We start from the raw sequence: 26,273 nt of genomic DNA on the forward strand, positions 1-26,273 counted from the left end.
TCTGCAGATCTCGCCTCGGCATTGAAAACTGTAAAATCCGCAGAAAAGAAAATCGCCAGGCAGGTCAATGTAGATGAGACTTGTGTCATCCCATTCACCGCCAGTTGCAGGCAGGTGTTCGGGGGGGGGGGGGCGCTCCATACACTCTCCTTCTGTCCATCTAACCCAGGCATCCTCAAACTGCAAAACTACAACTCCCAGCATGCCCGAACAGCCTACAGCAGGGCATTTAAGGGACTTGTAGTTTTACAACAGCTGGAGGGCCGCAGTTTGTGGATGCCTGATCTAAGGCCCCATTCGCATTTCCGTGTTTATGCGGACAGCACCTGTACCCATGTCCACACATCAGGAGACATACACCACTTTCGCCCATGATGCGGACAAAACATGCCCCCTTAAAGTGTATAGGTCCATGGGAAAACACGGATGGCGTCTGTGTCGCTTCCGTTTTTCACTGATGGAAGAAGCTCTGGAAATACATTTTCAGCCTAGCAGTGTCCGTGTAACATGGGTGATACATGGAGGGCAAAACACGTACACACGGATCCTCAACGAATGAAACTGGTTTTTTTTTACGGACGTCAAATGAACACTGAAATGTGAATGAGGCCTAAAGGTGCAGCCGATCCCCTGATGAGCAGTCAACTAAATTAGGCCTGGTTCACACCCGCATGGAGACCCGGCAGGCTGCTGGATCCTCTACTTCACCGCCGGCGATAATGTGATCGCTGGGTATCGGACGGACACATTTTTTTTTTTACCGGATCTCCTTTCGTAGCCTTATCGTATCTGGACAGCAGCTCGTACTGCGGCCTAAAAACCGTGCAGCTGTATGAGGACGAGGGACAGCAGCAGCAGCCATTGCTTGTACTGTGGAGGAGATCAATGTGTTTCTACTGCCGGGAAGGAACACTTCCAGATAATCTCCTCCAGCCGTGTACACTTTTCAGTTTGCCATTTGCTGCAGCGATATCTGTTGATGTATACAGTATAGTTCTGTTCCTCCTGGTGCATGAATATAAATCCAGGACTAAACAGAGTTGAAGGTGTAATTAGGGTCTGTGGAAAGTGGGGTGATGTACTGACAGTGCTCCAGGCACAGGAGTGATGGCGGCCATTAGTATCTACCCGGGCAGATATACAGGATGAGGCCTCATGCACACAACCGTATGTATTTTGCGGTCTTCCAAAAACGGATCCGTAAAAAATACGGATGACGTCCGTGTGCATTCCGTATTTTGCGGAACGGAACAGATGGCCCTTAAGGGCCCATTCACACGTCCGTATGTGTTTTGCCGATCCGCAAAACACGGACACCGGCAATGTGCATTTTGCGGACCGCACATCGCCGGCACTCTCATAGAAAATGCCTTTTCTTGTCCACAATTGCGGACAGGAATAGGACATGTTCTGTTTTTTTTTGTTAAACGGAAGTGCGGATCCGGACAGCACATTCCGGCCCCATTGAAAATAAATGTGTCCGCACCTGTTCCACAGACATACGGAAACGGAACTTCCGTTTTTTTTTGCGGACCCGTTGAAATGAATGGTTCCATATATGGTCCGCAGAAGAACCGGAACGGACACTGAAAGAAAATACGTTTGTGTGAATGAGGCAACGCTAACAACTACTGTCTTTCACAAAGGGCCGCTCGTGTCTGCCCTCTGGTGGTAGATCAAGTGTACTGCTGCAGTTGGACACAAACCAAATCACGTGACCGTGGACTTGCACTCTATTCGGTTTCAGACGGCATCGGGGCGTGGCCGTAGTGACAGGTCACATGACAGTGTGTAAATTCCCGCAGCGGTGATAGTGGGGCAGTATCACTTTCGGGATGGAGAGCCGCGGGTGTCGGGGACTGCTGCTCGTGGTGCTGCTGCTGGGATGTGTGCGCCGCGGTGCCGGCTGTGGACCGGAGGCGAGTGCGGCTTCTCCTCACCACTTTCTGAGTTACCTTACCGGTTCATAACTAGAGCGGGGAGCAAACTCACCGAAGAAGCCCGGTATCCGGATAATGTAGGAGGGGGGTAGTGTACTGGAGGGGGGAGGAGAAGGGTGCAGTGTACTGGGGAGAGGGGTGCAGTGTACTGGAGGAGAGGGGTGCAGTGTACTGGAGGAGAGGGGTGCAGTGTACTGGAGGAGAGGGGTGCAGTGTACTGGAGGAGAGGGGTGCAGTGTACTGGAGGAGAGGGGTGCAGTGTACTGGAGGAGAGGGGTGCAGTGTACTGGAGGAGAGGGGTGCAGTGTACTGGAGGAGAGGGGTGCAGTGTACTGGAGGAGAGGGGTGCAGTGTACTGGAGGAGAGGGGTGCAGTGTACTGGAGGAGAGGGGTGCAGTGTACTGGAGGAGAGGGGTGCAGTGTACTGGAGGGAGGGGGGTAGTGTACTGGAGGGGGGAGGAGAAGGGTGCAGTGTACTGGAGGAGGGGGGGAGAGGGGGGCAGTGTACTGGAGGGGGGGGGGGGGGTAGTGTACTGGAGAGGGGGGTAGTGTACTGGAGAGGGGGGTAGTGTACTGGAGAGGGGGGTAGTGTACTGGAGAGGGGAGGAGAAGGGTGCAGTGTACTGGAGGAGGGGGGGAGAGGGGGGCAGTGTACTGGAGGGGGGGGAAGTGTACTGGAGAGGGGAGGAGAAGGGTGCAGTGTACTGGGGGGGGGGAAGTGTACTGGAGAGGGGAGGAGAAGGGTGCAGTGTACTGGAGGAGGGGGGGAGAGGGGGGTAGTGTACTGGAGGGGGGGGGGGTAGTGTACTGGAGGGGGGGGGGGGTAGTGTACTGGAGGAGGGGGGGGTAGTGTACTGGAGGAGGGGGGGGGTAGTGTACTGGAGGGGGGGGGGTAGTGTACTGGAGGAGGGGGGGGGTAGTGTACTGGAGGAGGGGGGCAGAGGGGTGCAGTGTACTGGAGGGGGGGGGGGAAGTGTACTGGAGAGGGGAGGAGAAGGGTGCAGTGTACTGGAGGGGGGAGAGAGGGGGGTAGTGTACTGGAGAGGGGGGTAGTGTACTGGAGGAGGGGGGCAGAGGGGTGCAGTGTACTGGAGGAGGGGGGGAGAGGGGTGCAGTGTACTGGAGGAGGGGGGGAGAGGGGGGCAGTGTACTGGAGGAGGGGGGAGAGGGGGGCAGTGTACTGGAGGGGGGGGGGGAGAAGGGTGCAGTGTACTGGAGGAGGGGGGTAGTGTACTGGAGGGGGGAGGAGGGGGGTAGTGTACTGGAGGGGGGAGGAGGGGGGTAGTGTACTGGAGGGGGGAGGAGGGGGGTAGTGTACTGGAGGGGGGAGGAGGGGGGTAGTGTACTGGAGGGGGGAGGAGGGGGGTAGTGTACTGGAGGGGGGAGGAGGGGGGTAGTGTACTGGAGGGGGGAGGAGGGGGGTAGTGTACTGGAGGGGGGAGGAGGGGGGTAGTGTACTGGAGGGGGGAGGAGGGGGGTAGTGTACTGGAGGGGGGAGGAGGGGGGTAGTGTACTGGAGGGGGGAGGAGGGGGGTAGTGTACTGGAGGGGGGAGGAGGGGGGTAGTGTACTGGAGGGGGGAGGAGGGGGGTAGTGTACTGGAGGGGGGAGGAGGGGGGTAGTGTACTGGAGGGGGGAGGAGGGGGGTAGTGTACTGGAGGGGGGAGGAGGGGGGTAGTGTACTGGAGGGGGGGGGAGGGGGGTAGTGTACTGGAGGGGGGAGGAGGGGGGTAGTGTACTGGAGGGGGGAGGAGGGGGGTAGTGTACTGGAGGGGGGAGGAGGGGGGTAGTGTACTGGAGGGGGGAGGAGGGGGGTAGTGTACTGGAGGGGGGAGGAGGGGGGTAGTGTACTGGAGGGGGGGGGGGAGAGAAGGGTGCAGTGTACTGGAGGGGGGGGGGGAGAGAAGGGTGCAGTGTACTGGAGGGGGGGGGGAGAGAAGGGTGCAGTGTACTGGAGGGGGGGGGGGAGAGAAGGGTGCAGTGTACTGGAGGGGGGGGGGAGAGAAGGGTGCAGTGTACTGGAGGGGGGGGAGAGAAGGGTGCAGTGTACTGGAGGGGGGGGGAGAGAAGGGTGCAGTGTACTGGAGGGGGGGGGGAGAGAAGGGTGCAGTGTACTGGAGGGGGGGGGGAGAGAAGGGTGCAGTGTACTGGAGGGGGGGAAGGGTGCAGTGTACTGGAGGGGGGGGGAAGGGTGCAGTGTACTGGAGGAGGGGGGGAGAAGGGCAGTGTACTGGAGGAGGGGGGGAGAAGGGCAGTGTACTGGAGAGGGGTGCAGTGTACTGGAGGGGACAGGAGAGGGGTGCAGTGTACTGGAGGGGGGGGGGAGAAGGGCAGTGTACTGGAGAGGGGTGCAGTGTACTGGAGGGGGGAGGAGAGGGGTGCAGTGTACTGGAGGGGGGAGGAGAGGGGTGCAGTGTACTGGAGAGGGGTGCAGTGTACTGGAGGGGGGAGGAGAGAGGTGCAGTGTACTGGAGGGGGGCAGTGTACTACAGTAGGATTAGAGGGGGTTGCAGTGTACTTGAAGAGAGCTCACTTGCAGTGTGCTGGTGGTTCATACAGCGGTTGCAGTGTCCTTAGCAGGAGAGATGCTGGAGCAGTGCAGTGTACACAGTGGAGGTGCAGTAATGTGGATGTAGGGATCCAGTGGTCGATCTAGATCCTGGTTCGGGGGATGTGGACCATACAGCTGGTCAGAGATGGTTCCGGTTTTGGCTGCACTCTGATCTCTGACTCTTCCTGCAGACCTGCCCTGTGGCCCCCGAGGGCTTCCTCAATGTGCACCTCATCCCTCACACACACAATGATGTCGGCTGGCTGAAGACGGTGGATCAGTATTACTATGGAGGTGAGAAGCTTCCTCTGACAACCCCCGCCCAGTGGCCTCAACGGCAGCTCTTGTCCGGTGTCGCACTTGGCCTTAAAGTATATCGCAAGATCAGACATTACAAGACGCAGGAAGTGTGCGAACCAGAATTATCTGCTGGAGGGAAGTCTCGCTTCTTATCATCACTTCCCCTAAAACTATACAGAAATGCTTAGAGGGGTTCAAGCCATAGACCAAACCCTTCCCAAGACCAGGAGCCGAGTGTCAGCCAATAAACTCACAGGAGTTGTCAGACAGTTTTCCCGAGGTGGGGGGTGCATATGGCAGATTTACCACTTATCACCTATGTGTCAGCTATTAGACTGCCATGTTGTCTGTATGACAGCTGTCACCTCTGCCACGTGTTCTATATTGCAGGACGTAACAACATTCAGCATGCTGGGGTGCAGTACATTCTGGATTCGGTTGTCCAGCAGCTACTTGCAGACCCCAGGAGGCGTTTTATCTACGTGGAGAGCTCGTTTTTCTGGCGCTGGTGGCAGATGCAGAAGGAATCTGTACAGAGAGACGTGATTCAGCTCCTACAGGAAGGTGAGCACCAGAGGGCGCTGTACGTTGCCCAGTGCCCACTGAAGATATTGACCATCTAATTCTACATCTCAGGTCGCTTAGAGTTTATTAACGGAGGTTGGACAATGAACGATGAAGCAGCCGCACATTACAGTCCGATTATTGACCAGATGACACTTGGCTTGCAGTTCTTACAGTCTACATTTGGTGAATGCGGTAGACCCCGAGTGGCTTGGCACATTGATCCCTTTGGGCATTCCAGAGAACAAGCATTACTCTTTGCTCAGGTGCATGTACAAGTTTTTATAATACTGCTCCTATGTACAAGAATATAACTACTATAATACTGCCTCCTATGTACAAGAATATAACTACTATAATACTGCTCCTATGTACAGGAATATAACTACTATAATACTGCTCCTATGTACAAGAATATAACTACTATAATACTGCTCCTATGTACAAGAATATAACTACTATAATACTGCCTCCTATGTACAAGAATATAACTACTATAATACTGCTCCTATGTACAAGAATATAACTACTATAATACTGCTCCTATGTACAAGAATATAACTACTATAATACTGCTCCTATGTACAGGAATATAACTACTATAATACTGCTCCTATGTACAGGAATATAACTACTATAATACTGCTCCTATGTACAGGAATATAACTACTATAATACTGCTCCTATATACAAGAATATAACTACTATAATACTGCTCCTATATACAAGAATATAACTACTATAATACTGCTCCTATGTACAAGAATATAACTACTATAATACTACCTCCTATGTACCAGAATATAACTACTATAATACTGCCTCCTATGTACAAGAATATAACTACTATAATACTGCCTCCTATGTACAGGAATATAACTACTATAATACTGCTCCTATGTACAAGAATATAACTACTATAATACTGCCTCCTATGTACAAGAATATAACTACTATAATACTGCTCCTATGTACAAGAATATAACTACTATAATACTGCTCCTATGTACAAGAATATAACTACTATAATACTGCTCCTATGTACAAGAATATAACTACTATAATACTGCCCCTATGTACAAGAATATAACTACTATAATACTGCCTCCTATGTACAAGAATATAACTACTATAATACTGCCTCCTATGTACAAGAATATAACTACTATAATACTGCTCCTATGTACAAGAATATAACTACTATAATACTGTTCCTATGTACAAGAATATAACTACTATAATACTGCCTCCTATGTACAAGAATATAACTACTATAATACTGCTCCTATGTACAAGGATATAACTACTATAATACTGCCTCCCATGTACAGTTATATAAGTACTATAACACAGCCCCTTGCTATGCTGCGGGTGTAGTGTTAGCGCTGCGTTGATCACCTCCCCTCGCTGTCTGGCAGATGGGGTACGATGGATTGTTCTTTGGACGGTTGGATTATCAGGACAAATCGAATCGAATGACAACCAAACAGATGGAGATGATTTGGAGGGGCAGCGATGACCTGGCGGCCCCCACTGCCGACCTCTTCACTGGTCAGTCAGACTATGGACTTTTCCTAAGGTCACACAGAGATACTTATCATTACGCAGATAAGCAGAGTGACGGTTTTATGTTGTAGATTACATAGAGCTGCAGTTCACTGGTTGTCATGAAGCCACAATGTGTGCACTTACAAGCGGTCCTCTACAGGCACATATTCCTGCAGGTTCACATGTACACACGTATGAGACTTCCATACAAAGTGACAAATCACTGAAGCAGCCCCAGAGAGTTCAGTGACCGTTCTAGCACTGCTACATCTCAGTGTTATCATAGCTGTATGACTGGCAGGACATGCCGGCTGTATGTGTGTCAGGTAATGGTCACGTCACCAGATAATATTGGTATTCTTACTAGGTGTCCTGCCCAATGGATACAACCCTCCTGATGGCTTCTGCTGGGATCAGCTCTGTACGGATGCCCCGATTATGGATGATGCACGGCTGGAGGACAACAATGTCGACTTTATCTTACAATTGTTTCTGAAGACTGTCGAAAAACAGGTATTAAATTATACACAGTGCGCTGTGCTGGAGGAGATGTGTGTACTGTACCTGTACTGTGTATACCTGTCATGGTGTAGTAGTAGTATCAGGAGGAGATGTGTGTACTGTACCTGTGCTGTGTATACCTGTCATGGTGTAGTAGTGTGAGGAGGAGATGTGTGTACTGTACCTGTACTGTGTATACCTGTCATGGTGTAGTAGTAGTGTGAGGAGGAGATGTGTGTACTGTACCTGTACTGTGTATACCTGTCATGGTGTAGTAGTAGTGTGAGGAGGAGATGTGTGTACTGTACCTGTACTGTGTATACCTGTCATGGTGTAGTAGTATCAGGAGGAGATGTGTGTACTGTACCTGTACTGTGTATACCTGTCATGGTGTAGTAGTAGTAGTGTGAGGAGGAGATGTGTGTACTGTACCTGTACTGTGTATACCTGTCATGGTGTAGTAGTATCAGGAGGAGATGTGTGTACTGTACCTGTACTGTGTATACCTGTCCTGGTGTAGTAGTAGTGTGAGGAGGAGATGTGTGTACTGTACCTGTGCTATGTATACCTGTCATGGTGTAGTAGTAGTAGTAGTAGTAGTAGTAGTAGTAGTAGTAGTAGTAGTAGATGTGTGTACTGTACCTGTACTGTGTATACCTGTCATGGTGTAGTAGTAGTAGTATCAGGAGGAGATGTGTGTACTGTACCTGTACTGTGTATACCTGTCATGGTGTAGTAGTATCAGGAGGAGATGTGTGTACTGTACCTGTACTGTGTATACCTGTCATGGTGTAGTAGTAGTAGTATCAGGAGGAGATGTGTGTACTGTACCTGTACTGTGTATACCTGTCATGGTGTAGTAGTAGTAGTATCAGGAGGAGATGTGTGTACTGTACCTGTACTGTGTATACCTGTCATGGTGTAGTAGTAGTAGTATCAGGAGGAGATGTGTGTACTGTACCTGTACTGTGTATACCTGTCATGGTGTAGTAGTATCAGGAGGAGATGTGTGTACTGTACCTGTACTGTGTATACCTGTCATGGTGTAGTAGTAGTAGTATCAGGAGGAGATGTGTGTACTGTACCTGTACTGTGTATACCTGTCATGGTGTAGTAGTAGTAGTATCAGGAGGAGATGTGTGTACTGTACCTGTACTGTGTATACCTGTCATGGTGTAGTAGTAGTATCAGGAGGAGATGTGTGTACTGTACCTGTACTGTGTATACCTGTCATGGTGTAGTAGTAGTGTGAGGAGGAGATGTGTGTACTGTACCTGTACTGTGTATACCTGTCATGGTGTAGTAGTAGTAGTATCAGGAGGAGATGTGTGTACTGTACCTGTACTGTGTATACCTGTCATGGTGTAGTAGTAGTAGTATCAGGAGGAGATGTGTGTACTGTACCTGTGCTGTGTATACCTGTCATGGTGTAGTAGTAGTGTGAGGAGGAGATGTGTGTACTGTACCTGTGCTGTGTATACCTGTCATGGTGTAGTAGTAGTAGTATCAGGAGGAGATGTGTGTACTGTACCTGTACTGTGTATACCTGTCATGGTGTAGTAGTAGTATCAGGAGGAGATGTGTGTACTGTACCTGTACTGTGTATACCTGTCATGGTGTAGTAGTAGTGTGAGGAGGAGATGTGTGTACTGTACCTGTACTGTGTATACCTGTCATGGTGTAGTAGTAGTGTGAGGAGGAGATGTGTGTACTGTACCTGTACTGTGTATACCTGTCATGGTGTAGTAGTAGTAGTATCAGGAGGAGATGTGTGTACTGTACCTGTACTGTGTATACCTGTCATGGTGTAGTAGTAGTAGTATCAGGAGGAGATGTGTGTACTGTACCTGTGCTGTGTATACCTGTCATGGTGTAGTAGTAGTGTGAGGAGGAGATGTGTGTACTGTACCTGTGCTGTGTATACCTGTCATGGTGTAGTAGTAGTAGTATCAGGAGGAGATGTGTGTACTGTACCTGTACTGTGTATACCTGTCATGGTGTAGTAGTAGTATCAGGAGGAGATGTGTGTACTGTACCTGTACTGTGTATACCTGTCATGGTGTAGTAGTAGTGTGAGGAGGAGATGTGTGTACTGTACCTGTACTGTGTATACCTGTCATGGTGTAGTAGTAGTGTGAGGAGGAGATGTGTGTACTGTACCTGTACTGTGTATACCTGTCATGGTGTAGTAGTAGTAGTATCAGGAGGAGATGTGTGTACTGTACTGTGTATACCTGTCATGGTGTAGTAGTAGTAGTAGTATCAGGAGGAGATGTGTGTACTGTACCTGTACTGTGTATACCTGTCATGGTGTAGTAGTAGTATCAGGAGGAGATGTGTGTACTGTACCTGTACTGTGTATACCTGTCATGGTGTAGTAGTAGTATCAGGAGGAGATGTGTGTACTGTACCTGTACTGTATATACCTGTCATGGTGTAGTAGTAGTATCAGGAGGAGATGTCTGCACTGTACCTGTACTGTGTATACCTGTCATGGTGTAGTAGTATCAGGAGGAGATGTGTGTACTGTACCTGTACTGTGTATACCTGTCATGGTGTAGTAGTATCAGGAGGAGATGTGTGTACTGTACTGTGTATACCTGTCATGGTGTAGTAGTAGTGTGAGGAGGTGATGTGTGTGCTGTACCTGTACTGTGTATACCTGTCATGGTGTAGTAGTATCAGGAGGAGATGTGTGTGCTGTACCTGTACTGTGTATACCTGTCATGGTGTAGTAGTATCAGGAGGAGATGTGTGTACTGTACCTGTGCTGTGTATACCTGTCATGGTGTAGTAGTAGTGTGAGGAGGAGATGTGTGTGCTGTACCTGTGCTGTGTATACCTGTCATGGTGTAGTAGTAATGTGAGGAGGAGATGTGTGTGCTGTACCTGTACTGTGTATACCTGTCATGGTGTAGTAGTAGTATCAGGAGGAGATGTGTGTACTGTACTGTGTATACCTGTCATGGTGTAGTAGTATCAGGAGGAGATGTCTGCACTGTACCTGTACTGTGTATACCTGTCATGGTGTAGTAGTATCAGGAGGAGATGTGTGTACTGTACCTGTACTGTGTATACCTGTCATGGTGTAGTAGTATCAGGAGGAGATGTGTGTACTGTACTGTGTATACCTGTCATGGTGTAGTAGTAGTGTGAGGAGGTGATGTGTGTGCTGTACCTGTACTGTGTATACCTGTCATGGTGTAGTAGTATCAGGAGGAGATGTGTGTACTGTACCTGTGCTGTGTATACCTGTCATGGTGTAGTAGTAGTGTGAGGAGGAGATGTGTGTGCTGTACCTGTGCTGTGTATACCTGTCATGGTGTAGTAGTAATGTGAGGAGGAGATGTGTGTGCTGTACCTGTACTGTGTATACCTGTCATGGTGTAGTAGTAGTATCAGGAGGAGATGTGTGTACTGTACTGTGTATACCTGTCATGGTGTAGTAGTATCAGGAGGAGATGTGTGTACTGTACCTGTACTGTGTATACCTGTCATGGTGTAGTAGTGGTGTGAGGAGAAGATGTGTGTACTGTACCTGTGCTGTGTATACCTGTCATGGTGTAGTAGTATCAGGAGGAGATGTGTGTACTGTACCTGTACTGTGTATACCTGTCATGGTGTAGTAATGTGAGGAGGTGATGTGTGTACTGTACCTGTACTGTGTATACCTGTCCTGGTGTAGTGTGTGTTTTAGGAATAACCTTTCATATCCCCCTGCAGGCTAGCGAGTATCGCTCCAATCACATTGTTATGACTATGGGGTCTGATTTCCAGTATGAGAACGCCATCCCATGGTTTAAGAACATGGACAAGCTTATTGACTTGGTCAATGCTCAGGTGATGATGTGACCCCTGGTGTCTCGCAGGGTGGTCTGGGCGTCTTCACTCATTTGTCTGATTTCTTCTTCTCTAGCAAATGAATGGAAGCAAAGTGAACGTGGTCTACTCTACTCCAAGCTGCTACCTGACGGCATTAAACCGAGCCAACCTGAGCTGGTGAGCACAGGACCGGCGTAGAGACCCTCTATGTAGTGTATGGGGGCGCCCAATATCAGCAAGAACTGCCCCATGAAGATGGTGCATCCAGGGGCAGCAATCCTTATCCAAAATCGCCTTCGAGGAAAAAGATATTAGGGCTTTTTTATACAGAGCTTTCCTTGGAGAAATGCCTCGATTTCCTGCTAAGACACTTCCTAATGGTCTCCTTATTGTCGTACTCCTTCTCCATCTCTGTATCTCAGGCCAGTAAAGATGGACGATTTCTTTCCGTATGCGGATGGTGCTCACATGTTCTGGACGGGATACTTCACCAGCCGAGCAGCTTTCAAGCGCTACGAGAGGCTCAGCAACAACTTCCTGCAGGTGACATAGGACTTATGTACCCTACATAGAGTAACGGAGACGGTCAGCTAGAGACGAGTGAATTTCAGGTTATGAAATCCGTTCACGCTTCGTTTACTGGTAAAAGCAGAATTGCGTTATGGACTTCCCTGCAAAATGGAAACGGAACGGATCCGTTTTGCAGCCCATGGACTTCTATTAGGACAGCATGAATAACAGAATGCCTCTAAAGACATTCCGTCATAGAATTACGTTATGCTCCGTGGTAACGGAATCCATATTGCAATTCACCTTTTACCAGTAAAAGAAGCGTGAACGAATTTCAAAATATGAAATTCGCTCATCTCTACTGTCAACCATGATAATGTCTGTCATTATTAGGTCTGCAACCAGCTTGAGGCCTTAACTGGACCAGCAGCAACACACGGACCATATGGGACCAGCAGCAGCTTAACCCTACGTGAGTGTCCTGTCACCTCATCTGCCTCCTGATCCTCTTATTACAGTAAGGCTACTTTCACACTAGAGTTCGGGTGTCCGCTCGTGCGCACCGTTTGAAGGGTCTCACAAGCGGTCCCGAACGCAGCCGTCCAGCCCTAATGCATTCTCAGTGGAGGCGGATCCACTCAGAATGCATCCGCCTGCCAGCGTTCAGCCTCCGCTCCGCTCAGTGAGTGGACACCTGAACGCTGCAAGCAGCGTTCGGGTGTCCGCCTGGCCGTGCGGAGGCGAGCGGATCCGTCCAGACTTACAATGGAAGTCAATGGGGACGGATCCGCTTGAAGATGACACCATATGGCTCAATCTTCAAGCGGATCCGTCCCCCATTGACTTTCAATGTAAAGTCTGAACGGATCCGCTCAGGCTACTTCCTGACTTAGAAAATTTTCTAAGTTATAATGCAGACGGATCCGTTCTGAACGCTAGTGTGAAAGTAGCCTAACCCGGCTCCTGATCCTCTTATTACCCCTGGAGCATCATATTACAGTAACCCGGCTCCTGATCCTCCTATTACCCTGTAACATCTTATTACAGTAACCCGGCTCCTGATCCTCCTATTACCCTGTAACATCTTATTACAGTAACCCGGCTCCTGATCCTCTTATTACCCTGTAACATATTATTACAGTAACCTGGCTCCTGATCCTCTTATTACCCTGTAACATCCTATTACAGTAACCCGGCTCCTGATCCTCTTATTACCCTGTAACATCTTATTACAGTAACCGGCTCCTGATCCTCTTATTACCCTGTAACATCTTATTACAATAACCCGGCTCCTGATCCTCTTATTACCCCTGTAACATCTTATTACAGTAACCCGGCTCCTGATCTTCTTATTACCCCTGTAATATCTTATTACAGTAACCCGTCTCCTGATCCTCTTATTACCCCTGTAACATCTTATTACAGTAACCCGGCTCCTGATCCTCTTATTACCCCTGTAATATCTTATTACAGTAACCCGGCTCCTGATCCTCTTATTACCCCTGTAACATCTTATTACAGTATCCCGGCTCCTGATCCTCTTATTACCCTGTAACATCTTATTACAGTAACACGGCTCCTGATCCTCTTATTACCCCTGTAACATCTTATTACAGTAACCCGGCTCCTGATCCTCTTATTACCCTGTAACATCTTATTACAGTAACACGGCTCCTGATCCTCTTATTACCCCTGTAACATCTTATTACAGTAACCCGGCTCCTGATCCTCTTATTACCCTGTAACATCTTATTACAGTAACCCGGCTCCTGATCCTCTTATTACCCCTGTAACATCTTATTACCCTGTAACATCTTATTACAGTAACCCGGCTCCTGATCCTCCTATTACCCTGTAACATCTTATTACAGTAACCCGGCTCCTGATCCTCTTATTACCCCTGTAACATCTTATTACAGTAACCCGGCTCCTGATCCTCTTATTACCCCTGTAACATCTTATTACAGTAACCTGGCTCCTGATCCTCTTATTACCCTGTAACATCTTATTACAGTAACCCGGCTCCTGATCCTCTTATTACCCATGTAATATCTTATTACAGTAACCTGGCTCCTGATCCTCTTATTACCCTGTAACATCTTATTACAGTAACCCGGCTCCTGATCCTCTTATTACCCTGTAACATCCTATTACAGTAACCCGGCTCCTGATCCTCTTATTACCCTGTAACATCTTATTACAGTAACCCGGCTCCTGATCCTCTTATTACCCTGTAACATCTTATTACAGTAAGGCCCAGTTCACACATCAGTTATTTCCATCAGTTTTTGTGAGCCAAATCCAGGAGTGGAGGCGACACAGACATAAGGTATAATGAAAGATCTGCTCCTGTTCTGAGATAACGTTTTGCGAATACAAAAGGGGGGACATGGTGTCAGTGAACACCCACCCCCTTTTGGTATGTGCAAAGTTATATGGAAATGAATGGGTTAAGTTAATTACTTACCTGTATAGTGCTGGACTGAACTTGACCTCGAGGACACTGTAGGATCGTGATTGGTCTGTGGGTAACGGTCAGCACGAGTCACCTGTAATAAAAGAAAAATTCAGTTACTTACAGCGCATTCTGGAGCTGACAGCAAAGAATCCCCCATCCCTCCCCCCCTTTTTTCTTTATCGTCACGGTGTTTACACGGGGTAATAGTCGCTCTTTGAGCGGACTAGTTTGGGTCTTAGACAAGGTATTGGATTTAATTGGTTATTATAATTCAAACAATTTGGATTGTCTAAGAATATGAAACGTAAAAACACCGTGGCCTTTATATACCAAAACAATTTATTGTATTAAAATAAAATATATTATTATTTTAAATTACAATTGACTAAGTCTTTTTTTGTGTGTTTCAATTTGGTTAGTGGTGGAATATGACACCATGTGTTTTTGACCAGCACCCGTTTTGGCTCACAATAACTGATGGAAATAACTGACGTGTGAACAAGGCCTTACCCGGCTCCTGATCCTTTTATAACCCTGTAACATCTGGTGTTTATTACTTGTGAACTGTATTTCAGGGCGCGCTATGGGGGTAGCACAGCACCATGATGCCGTCACTGGAACAGCAAAGCAGCATGTGAATGACGACTACACCTTGCGGCTGTATAAAGGCTGGGAGACATGCCAGGTATCCTCACCCAGTTCTTAAACTCTGGAAGAATGTGAAATTTCAAGTGGATCTAAGTGAAGATTTGTAACTTTACATGGAGTGGACTTTCTCACGTAATTCTGATTGTTTTAAAGGTGTTTTTGAGCTGAAATGCTCACCTATTCAGCGGCCATGTTGTATTAAAATACTTCTTAATGGTCCAGCTTGTATGATGTCCGTTATGGAGGTTGGCACCACAATACACACAAAGGGACATACATTATGGGTAGATTTATTTTGTAATAGTATCCTGCCCTGTGCCCTCTCACTATGTCTGTTGTATCCTGCAGGTTGTGATCAGTAACGCTCTCTCCAGTCTGACTGGGACCAAGGAAAGTTTCACATTTTGCAATCTGCTGAACATCAGTGTTTGCCCGACCACTGAAGCCGCTAAAAGTGTGAGTCCATCACCCCCTTCACTGCTGCCATACAGGTCTCCTTCCTACTGCGTCATTCACTTTCTATGTAGACAGTGACTCCACCAGCAGAATAGCGAGTGCAGCTCTGGAGTATAATACAGGATGTAACTCAGGATCAGTAATGTATGTACACAGTGACTGCACCAGCAGAATAGTGAGTGCAGCTCTGGAGTATAATACAGGATGTAACTCAGGATCAGTACAGGATAAGTAATGTATGTACACAGTGACACCACCAGCAGAATAGTGAGTGCAGCTCTGGAGTATAATACAGGATGTAACTCAGGATCAGTACAGGATAAGTAATGTATGTACACAGTGACTCCACCAGCAGAATAGTGAGTGCAGCTCTGGAGTATAATACAGGATGTAACTCAGGATCAGTACAGGATAAATAATGTAATGTATGTACACAGTGACTGCACCAGCAGAATAGTGAGTGCAGCTCTGGAGTATAATACAGGATGTAACTCAGGATCAGTACAGGATAAGTAATGTATGTACACAGTGACTCCACCAGCAGAATAGTGAGTGCAGCTCTGGAGTATAATACAGGATGTAACTCAGGATCAGTACAGGATAAGTAATGTATGTACACAGTGACTCCACCAGCAGAATAGTGAGTGCAGCTCTGGAGTATAATACAGGATGTAACTCAGGATCAGTACAGGATAAGTAATGTATGTATACAGTGACTTCACCAGGAGAATAGTGAGTGCAGCTCTGGAGTATAAGACAGGATGTAACTCAGGATCAGTACAGGATAAGTAATGTATGTGCACAGTGACTGCACCAGCAGAATAGTGAGTGCAGCTCTGGAGTATAATACAAGATGGAACTCAGGATCAGTGCAGGATTAGGGCCCATTCACACGTCCGTAATTTGGGTCCGCATTCGTTCCGCAATTTGCGGACCCATTCACTTTCAATGGGGCTGGAACGGATGCAGATCCACTTTTCCTGCATCCGCATTTTCGGGATCCGCAATTTCGTTCCTGGAAAAAATAGAACATGTCCTATTCTTGTCCGCAATTGTGGACCAGAAAAGGCATTTTCTATTATAGTGTCTGTGATGTGCGGATCCGCAAATTGCAGATCGCACATCGCAGGTGTCCGTTTTTTGCGGATCCGCAAAACACTTACGGACGTGTGAATGGACCCGAAGTAATCTCAAGTATTTACAAAGTGGTTCAACCTTTTATGTAAATCCATCTATTTCTTTTATATCTTTATTATAGTCCTCTATTCTGCAGGTGTCACTGTTCTAATACTTTCCTTTAATGATTCTTGACTATTTCTGATGTATCATTTGACTACAGTTTAATGTGTTCCTGTATAACCCCCTGGGACGTGCGGCCACGTGGTACATTCGGCTTCCAGTCAATGGCGTGGCCTACTCAGTAAGAGGCCCCTCCGGGGACACGGTGACCAGTGAGGTGAGATGTGAGCTTCTCCTCTGTGCTGCTTGGGTTTTCTAAATAAGGGGGGGGGGGGGATTTCTTTTTTTGTGGGGTGCAGCAAACCAGTGGGGGGTTTGATTAGTGCACTGTAAGTAGACCTTAGTGAATTGCAAAATTGAAAGCATTTCCATTGAGAATTTTATTTTTTTTTACTTGCAGAGGTGCATTTTATATGGTGCTTTCATTACCTCGTCCCATTATTTTAATTGCCACCATTTCAGCCAAGCTGGTTCCTGTGCTTCTTCTAGGTGACTCCAGTGTCTAAATTCACTAAGGACATCCGCAGAGAGCGGGGAAATGCCGAGCGGGAGCTCATGTTCCAGGCCCAGGTTCCTCCGTTGGGTTTCAGTAAGTTCACTGTTCAGAAAACGTCCACCCAGGAGAGATTCTTCATCAGGACGAAGAAGAGAACAAGTCCAACAAAGATGGAGAATAAGGTGCGATATAACGTTATTACAGCTCCGTCTCCTGATGTTTGAGTCCCAGATCCGCTGACTCTTTCCTCTGTCTCCAGTATTACAGAGTGGAATTTGACCCAGAGACTGGATTGATCTCAGGCATTTATAATCTGCAGAAGGGGATCTCTTTACCTTTAACACAGAGCTTTTACTGGTGAGAATACTTCCCTTGCTGTCAGTGAATGGAATGCAGTCTTTATCGAGTGATCTACAATCTATTGCACGGCCTGCGATCATAAGAGTACAGGGTCTCCAACCTGTGGAACAACTACAACTTCCAGAGAGCCACAGGTTGGAGACCACTACTGCACATTTATAATTCCAGTTGCTATGGGCCAGTAAGACCGTTTTATATGTAATTAGAGGATTACTAAACTTATTCTCCTGCAGGTATAACGCCAGTATTGGTAATGCTGACAGCGCGCAGGCCTCCGGAGCATATATCTTCAGACCCAACCAATCAAACCCTGTGCCTGTGACGCAGAATGTCCGCAGTTACCTGGTACAGGTAGGAAATTTAGTTTCGGTGGGGGAGGGGTGATTTGACCAGGATTATTATAATTTTATTTTTTTACCACCACAAACACTGGACATCTCAGACTAAGGCCTCATGCACACGACCGTTTTTTTTTTTTACGGTCCGCAAAAACTGGGTCCGTAGGTCCGTGATCGTTTTTTCGTCCGTGGGTCTTCCTTGATTTTTGGAGGATCCACTGACATGAAAAAAAAGTCGTTTTGGTGTCCGCCAGGCCGTGCGGAGCCAAACGGATCCGTCCTGAATTACAATGCAAGTCAATGGGGACGGATCCGTTTGACGTTGACACAATATGGTGCAATTGCAAACGGATCCGCCCCCATTGACTTTCAATGTAAAGTCAGGAGTCCCTTTTATACCATCGGATCGGAGTTTTCTCCAATCCGATGGTATATTTTAACTTGAAGCGTCCCCATCACCATGGGAACGCCTCTATGTTAGAATATACTGTCGGATGAGTTAGATCGTGAAACTCAAATCCGACAGTATATTCTAACACAGAGGCGTTCCCATGGTGATGGGGACGCTTCAGGTTAGAATATACTAAAACAACTGTGTACATGACTGCCCCCTGCTGCCTGGCAGGTGCTGCCAGGCAGCAGGGGGCAGACCCCTCTGTTTTTAACTCATTGGTGGCCAGTTGCCCCCCCCCCCCCCTCTCCCTCCCCTGTAGTTAACTCTTTGTTGTCCAGTGCGGCCGGCCCCCCCTCCCTCCCCTGTAGTTAACTCGTTGGTGGCAAGTGGGCCCTCCCTCCCCCTCCTAATTAAAATCTCCCCCCCTATCATTGGTGGCAGCGGAGAGTACCGATCGGAGTCCCAGTTTAATCGCTGGGGCTCCGATCGGTAACCATGGCAACCAGGACGCTACTGCAGTCCCGGTTGCCATGGTTACTTAGCAATTTGTAGAAGCATTATACTTACCTGCGAGCTGCGATGTCTGTGTCCGGCCGGGAGCTCCTCCTACTGGTAAGTGACAGGTCTGTGCGGTGCATTGCTTAATGATCTGTCACTTACCAGTAGGAGGAGCGCCCGGTTGCCATGGTTACCAATCTGAGTCCCAGTGATTAAACTGGGACTCCGATCGGTACTCTCCGCTGCCACCAATAATAGGGGGGTAGATTTTAATTAGGAGGGGGAGGGAGGGCCCACTGGCCACCAACGAGTTAACTACAGGGGAGGGAGGGGGGGGCCGGCCGCACTGGACAACAAAGAGTTAACTACAGGGGAGGGAGGGGGGGGGCCCACTGGCCACCAATGTGTTAACTACAGGGGGGGGGGGCCTGCCCCCTGCTGCCTGGCAGCACCTGCCAGGCAGCAGGGGGCAGTCATGTACACAGTTCTTTTAGTATATTCTAACCTGAAGCTGAAAAAGCTTTTATGCAGACGGATCCGTCTGCATGAAAGTAACCTACGGCCACAGATGCCAATCTTGTGTGCATCCGTGTTCTTTCACGGACCCATTGACTTGAATGGGTCCGTGAACCGTTGTCCGTCAAAAAAATAGGACAGGTCATATTTTTTTGACGGACAGGATACACGGATCACGGTCTCGGCTGCAAAACGGTGCATTTTCCGATTTTTCCACGGACCCATTTAAAGTCAAAGGGTCCGCGAAAAAAAAACGGCACAACGGCCACGGATGCACATAACGGTCGTGTGCATGAGGCTTAAGGGATCATGCACATGAACATATTTTATTGTCCACAAAAAAACAGAAATGACTCGGATGTGCATTGAGTATCAGTATGACCGCAAGTCTGTTCCGCAAAAAAAATAAAAAATAAATAGAACATGTCCTATTGTCCGTTTTGTGGACAAGGACAGGCATTGTTACAGTGGATCTGCCCAAAAAAAAACTGATGTAACATGGACGTCCTCCTTTTTTTATTTTTTTTTGCGGACCGTGTGCGTGAGCCCTAAAGAGGTTGTCCAGCGTTGAAGCGGACAACCCCTGGCGTCCTCCTCTGTCCCCCCTTAACATAAAAATACCCATTCACCTACCTGCAGGCCTCAGTATATGGTGGCAGTGTACCATTCAAGCCGCTGTGAACATTGAGGCCTGTGATTGGCTGCAGCGGTCATAGAGCCAGGCCGCTTCCTGGTCCTCTGGGGAACGGAAGCGGCCAGGAAAGGTAAAGCGCTGGGACTGCAGACAGGTGAGTGGGATATGGTCATGAAACACAGAGTGAGACAGATTTACCAATCCTATAGATGGCGTGTCCTTAGCCCGGCGGTCTAGACTTGCAGCAGATTTATCACAGGGGCTCGGGCCGGATGGACATTTTTGTATTTGTCGGCTTACTTTCAGATGGACTTTTACACCAAATCTGTGGCAAAATGTTGAAGCTAAATGTCTTGTGAAGCCACGCCCCTTCAGGTGAAGCCACACCCCCTTCTCAGGCTAGGCGCAAATAATTTCTCTAAACCTGGCGGAGCTAAATTATACCACATTTTGCTGCAATTTACCCCAGTAAATGTGGATCATAGTATAGTAGGTGGCAGAATCTTTCATTCTGCAATGAACAGGATACACAGTGTATACAGAAAACTGTATTGCATGGTGTGAATGGTGTCAGTAAGTTGTCCTTGTGTGCGCAGAACTCCCTGGTGCAGGAGGTGTACCAGAACTTCTCCTCCTGGTGCTCCCAAGTGGTCCGACTGTACTCTGACCAGCCGTACGTGGAGCTGGAGTGGACATTGGGACCTATTCCTGTGGGGTGAGTGTACGTCACCCGGGAGGGGGTGTCTCCGGGGCAAACCCCGATATCGGTCTACCGATGGTGTCTTGTTGTTTCAGGGATCACCTTGGAAAGGAAGTGATCAGTCGCTTTGACTCCAAGCTGCAGACAAATGGGCTGTTTTATACGGATGCAAATGGAAGACAAGTCTTACAGAGGAGGTGAGTACTGCACATGGTGTTTTGTGCTTCATAGCTCCTCCCTCTAGTGGGTGGAGCAAACTGTCACATAGCTCCTCCTTCCTGTCACCCTGTAGTGGGCGGAGCAAACTCATGTCACACAGCTCCTCCTTCCGGTGTCCTGTAATGGGTGGAGCAAACTCCATGTTACATAGCTCCTCCTTGTGTTACCCTGTAGTAGGAGGAGCAGATCCCATGTCACATAGCTCCTCCCTCCTGTCTGTCACCCTGTGGTGGGAGGGGCAGACTCCATGTCACATAGCTCCTCCTCCTGTCTGTGTCACCCTGTGGTGGGAGGGGCAGACTCCATGTCACATAGCTCCTCCCTCCTGTCTGTCACCCTGTGGTGGGAGGGGCAGACTCCATGTCACATAGCTCCTCCTCCTGTCTGTGTCACCCTGTGGTGGGAGGGGCAGACTCCATGTCACATAGCTCCTCCCTCCTGTCTGTGTCACCCTGTGGTGGGAGGGGCAGACTCCATGTCACATAGCTCCTCCTCCTGTCTGTGTCACCCTGTGGTGGGAGGGGCAGACTCCATGTCACATAGCTCCTCCCTCCTGTCTGTGTCACCCTGTGGTGGGAGGGGCAGACTCCATGTCACATAGCTCCTCCTCCTGTCTGTGTCACCCTGTGGTGGGAGGGGCAGACTCCGTGTCACATAGCTTTTTCCTTACAGGAGAGACTTTCGGGAGACCTGGTCGCTGGTGCAGACAGAACCAGTAGCTGGAAACTATTACCCAGTGAACAGCCGGATCTATATTAAGGTAAGTGATGTTTAGATCTGCAGTAGGATAACCCTCAGCATCCTATTGTGAGGATGGAGCTACTGTGGCGGTGTCGTGCACACGGATACCATTGACGTCGCTCCCATCTACTGCAGAGGTGTCTGTCTGTCTTGCAGGACAAGAATATGCAGCTGACTGTATTAACAGACCGATCACAAGGCGGATCCAGCCTGACCGATGGATCGCTGGAGCTGATGGTGAGTGACCATAAAAACAAATCCCCAGAGGTCTCCATTCAAGGCCAAACCTAAACTCTGACACCTATTACCAAAGAGCATTGCATCATGGGAGCTCAGACGACCAGTTCGTAGTCCCAGCACAGCTGTACAGTCACCTGTCTGACGACAGGGCGGAGCCAGTCTGCTGTCTGTTTCCAAGGGCGACCGGCAGGAGGCTGACAGTACCTCTGTACATGACTGGAGGAGCCCACATCAAATCAAAGCTCAAATTTGGTCCAGAAACCATAAAGTAAAGCAGTTTCTGAGTCCCTTCTCTGTATGTAATCCTTTCTAGGTCCAGAGGCGGCTCCTGTATGATGACGCCCGAGGGGTGGCGGAGCCGCTGCTCGAGTGTGGACAATACAGCGAGGGGATTGTAGTTAGGGGGAGACACCTGGTGCTGTTGGACACCCCACAAGATGCTGCAGATCTTCATCGGACTCTGGCCCTACAGGAGTACATGTCCCCCCAGATTATCCTTTCTTCTGGAGATGGGGTGCCCTATAGCTCAAAGCAGGACCCAATCAACCAGGTAGGTGAAGCCAGTATAGACTGTGGGTGTACGACGCTGATGGGAGCCCATGTCCAGCTCATAGGGGAAGTTACTCAGCTTTTCCGGTGTCAGAGGGGGTGATTTGGGATCAGTAACTAACATTACAATGTGTGTCTATGCTAAAAACGTTCCAGCTATGCGTGCTAAATGTAATGCATGAGGGCTCGGACCAGCGCTATTTCCATAAGTGAGACAGACGTTAGTCACACAGGGGCCCTGGTGCCAAAAGACCCTCCACGACACAGGTCAGCAACTTCCTAACTACAACCTCTATCATGCTCCATTCAGTTCTCTGGGCGTCCTGAGAGCAGGTGTTGTGCATGTTGGGAGTTGTAGTTTCAGAACAACTGTGGCTCATGTGTTGTAGCAAATGCAATGGTCTTTTATGTTAAGGGGTATTCCGGGTTGATACAATTATCTACTGACTATTAGATTGTGGGGGTCCTACTGCTGGGACTGCATGTCGCTCAGAGCACAGGTTGAGCATAAGCATTGCTTTTCCATTCAACTCTATGGGAGTCCGAGGGACAGCGCCCCACTATTTCCAGTACTCCCATAGAGATGAATGGAATGGAGGTTCACATGGCCAGCCTGCTACTCCATTCCTTTGAGTGGTAGAACCCCCCCCCCCCCCCACATCTAGAATATACCTTTTTAATATTTTACTTTTCCTAAAGTTCTCAGCCCTTCGGGCCCCGCTGCCCGGCAACGTCCACCTCCTCACGCTCGCTCTGCATGAACCAACGAAGCTTCTCCTCCGCTTGGAGCATCCGTTCCAGGGCCGTGAGAGCAGTAACTACTCCCAACCAGTCACAGTCAATCTCCAGGTGAGGCCTCGGTCCCACACATTAGGGTAGTATGGGACCTGCTCCTGATCCACACTCGCTTCCTATTATACAGGAGCTGTTCTCCACCCTCTCCTTGTCCGAGGTGGAAGAAATGACGCTGTCGGCAAATCTGCCAAAGAGTAAGATGAATCGCATGCCCTGGAGAGCGGAGGGAGGTGAGTGACTGGATAATACAAGATGACCTACTCCTATTACCCCTTCCCCACACTCTGGAAAGGACAGTACCTGTCTGCGGCCTCCTGCATTGTGGGAGACACCACATATTGTATGTAAATGTACACTGCTCATGATGCAAGAGATACCAGCTAGGCTTAGGGACAATTTTTTGGAATTATTACTACATTTCTGGGGTACATCATGTGTATAAAACATCTACTCCAATGTAAGTTAAGGGGGTTTTATCACTTCAAGTGGCATTTACCACGCAGAGAAAGTTAAAACAAGGCACTTTGGTAATGTATTATTACCCATATTGCTTCCTTGGTTGGCTGGATTCATGTTTCCATGGTTACAACCACCCTGCAATCCCAAACACTATGGGAAAATTCAGGATTACACTTACCGGTAATTGTTTTTTCCATGCACCCTGGAGAGACCACCTCCATCCAGAACATTCTCCTCCCCCCCCCCCCCAAATGTTTTAATCTACGAGTGGGGTAAGTATATTCACTGTGAGGGGGCCCCACCCATGGGGCACATTTTTATAGTATTGGATGACCCCTTTAGTTCAGTTTAGGGATTGTATCACCTGAGGAGTGCGAAGAAGAGGGGCATCGAGAGTAAACAATGAACCCTGTCACCCTTTCAGAATCTGCCATTGAAGCATCCTGGAATGAAATGGGGACCAATTCACCGTTGGGACTGTGGAGATCCGTTTTTTTGCGTTCCGTATACGGAACCATTCATTTCAATGGTTCTGAAAAAAAACAAAAACGAAAAGTACTCTGTATGCGTTCCGTTGAAAGATAGAACATGTCCTATTATTGCCTGCAAATCACGTTCCGTTGCTCCATTCAAGTCAATGGGACGCAAAAAAAAACGGAACACATACATCTATTGAATATATCCATCCATCTATCGTATATGCCATATGGAAAAACGTAATAGATCCGTGAAAAACGGACTGAAAAAGTCTAACAGTCGTGTGAAAGAAGCCTAAGATGGACATTCCTTGTCTGATAGTCTTGTTGCTTTAAGGAAACGGACTGAGTATTTCCTCCCTCAGGTGAAGTGCTTGGTCCTGAGGAAGGACACACTGCTGCTGTACTGAGGCCAGGATTAATCCCAGGAACACACCTTTGGGTAGGGTCACAATGCTGACATAACATTTTGAACCAGGAAGGAGTTAGTTTTTTCTTGCACATAGATTTAGCTGTGACATTCCTAGGGCCCTCTTTGGTATTCTAAAAAAAATGAATAAGCCCCATTAGACTCAAATAGAAGAAATAAAGGTGGGGATTGAACCCCCCTCACCCCACCAGGACTACCGGTCTGCCATCATGACCTGGACCTCAGGGCGCTGACTACCCTCCTCCATACAAGGAGAGGGAAGTTTCCATTAGGGGCACACACACACTCACACTCACACTGGGATCCTTCTGGCAGCACCCTGAATGGACATTTAGGGCTTTAAATACCCTGCCGGCAATCCCATGCGGCTGAAAAAAAACCAAAGGCACAATCGCCCCTCCACTCCTGGAACACATTCCAAATACTGGAAGTTACGAGCCAAGTAACTTCCGGTTTCGCTCACAGCCACCCAAGGAAGCACTCTCCCTGCCCCCCACCTGAGAAAAGCATGGGCAGAGAGAAAAGGCCCCAGACCTCAACACCGCAAGGAGGATCCGGCGTGTCAGCACAACCTCAGTCATGCTGGGACTGCCCAGGACCCAGTGGAGTGTCCCAGACTTTACATATGGTGGTTACCTGGTGCAGCATATGTAGACATCACAACGGGCTCCTGCAGCCTAACATACAGCTCTCCACAGTATGTCCTATCCATAGGACAGGAACTGGTGCTACAGGGGCAGAGCCCCTCCTTAAAGCTGTCCACGGAGGTTCCTGTTTCCTGTCCTGGAATCAGGCACATAGGCTGGTGCTTTTTTTTTTATAGTATGCAAGCACGGCCACGCTGATGGACTGCAGGGTGGTCATAACCCCTGGATATGAGCAATAGGTGATGGAAAAATTAATCCAGCCAGCAGAGGAAGCAACATGGACAATCACAATACATTAACTTTCTGTACATAATAAATGCCATTTGCTGAAGTGACAAAACCCCTTTAAGTGAAGTTATTCCCTATCCACAAGATAAGGGATAATAAGTAGATCGTGGGGGTCCCACCAATCGTGACAACAGGTACCTCATGGAGTCCCACCAAATGAACAGAGCTAGTGGTCAGGCATGCGTGCAGCCACTCCATTCATTTCTATGGCAGCTCCGGAGATAGCAAGGTACATCTGTCATCTATATCTGGAACTCCCATAGAAATAAATGGAGGGCACCACGGGGTACAAGGTCCCTGTTCTCATGATGGGTTGGCATTGCCCCCACTGATCTAGTTATTCTGTGAATAAATTCACATAACTAGAATACCCCCTTTAATAATTGAAAGATACATTTCCCATAGGGCTTGATGTTCCACAGCAATGCAAATTATAGTTCTCCAGCCCTTGTAAAACTACGTGCCCCAACATGCCCTGACAGCCACATGCCTGCAGTTGGAAGCTTCAGACCGCCCTACCTGTCCACGTTCCCTTAGTGTGCGAGGTATGACATTGGCCCAGCGGGGATGGAGTATGTACGGACCAGTCTTTACAGGGGTTTTATATCTACACCCCCTATGAGTCTCCATGATTATAGACTACAGCCAGTCATGTGTTACTTTCTTCTGTCGCAATGGAGCATTAGTTGCAGAAGCATCCCTAAGCCTATTCTATTATATTACAATCTGTTTGATTCTTCTTTGCAGCTTCAGCTCCTTCAGGAGACCATTCTTTCTTCCTGGACCCCACAGCGATCACACTGAACCCCATGGAGATCCGCACTTTCCTTGCTACAGTCCAGTACAGAAAGTACACAAACTAGGATAGCTGATCACACCTCAAGGGGGCAGGAAGCCTCCTCCACCCTATGCCTTCATGACCGTGTACTGTACTCTGTGTGACAGGGCTCAAATAAA

At 48.4% G+C, this 26,273-nt stretch overlaps 1 protein-coding gene across 1 annotated transcript; it reads left to right on the plus strand.

The window, feature by feature from the left end:
* Nucleotides 1–1,768: 1,768 nt before the first annotated feature.
* On the plus strand, nucleotides 1,769–26,211 carry MAN2B1 (mannosidase alpha class 2B member 1). The gene is made up of 24 exons (XM_040415060.1): nucleotides 1,769–1,919; nucleotides 4,682–4,784; nucleotides 5,181–5,354; nucleotides 5,427–5,620; nucleotides 6,773–6,905; nucleotides 7,270–7,415; nucleotides 11,127–11,243; nucleotides 11,320–11,402; nucleotides 11,648–11,768; nucleotides 12,129–12,207; nucleotides 14,769–14,878; nucleotides 15,190–15,297; nucleotides 16,637–16,753; nucleotides 17,026–17,214; nucleotides 17,292–17,389; nucleotides 17,626–17,743; nucleotides 20,369–20,487; nucleotides 20,568–20,669; nucleotides 21,364–21,451; nucleotides 21,589–21,669; nucleotides 21,986–22,222; nucleotides 22,921–23,070; nucleotides 23,144–23,246; nucleotides 26,064–26,211. Exons 1-24 carry the CDS (start codon nucleotides 1,836–1,838, stop codon nucleotides 26,177–26,179), a joined length of 2,970 nt encoding a protein of 989 aa, XP_040270994.1. The 5' UTR covers nucleotides 1,769–1,835; the 3' UTR covers nucleotides 26,180–26,211.
* The last annotated feature ends 62 nt before the right edge of the window (nucleotides 26,212–26,273 follow it).

This window comes from Bufo bufo, chromosome 1, assembly GCF_905171765.1.
Source record: "Bufo bufo chromosome 1, aBufBuf1.1, whole genome shotgun sequence".
Taxonomy (NCBI): Eukaryota; Metazoa; Chordata; class Amphibia; order Anura; family Bufonidae; genus Bufo; species Bufo bufo.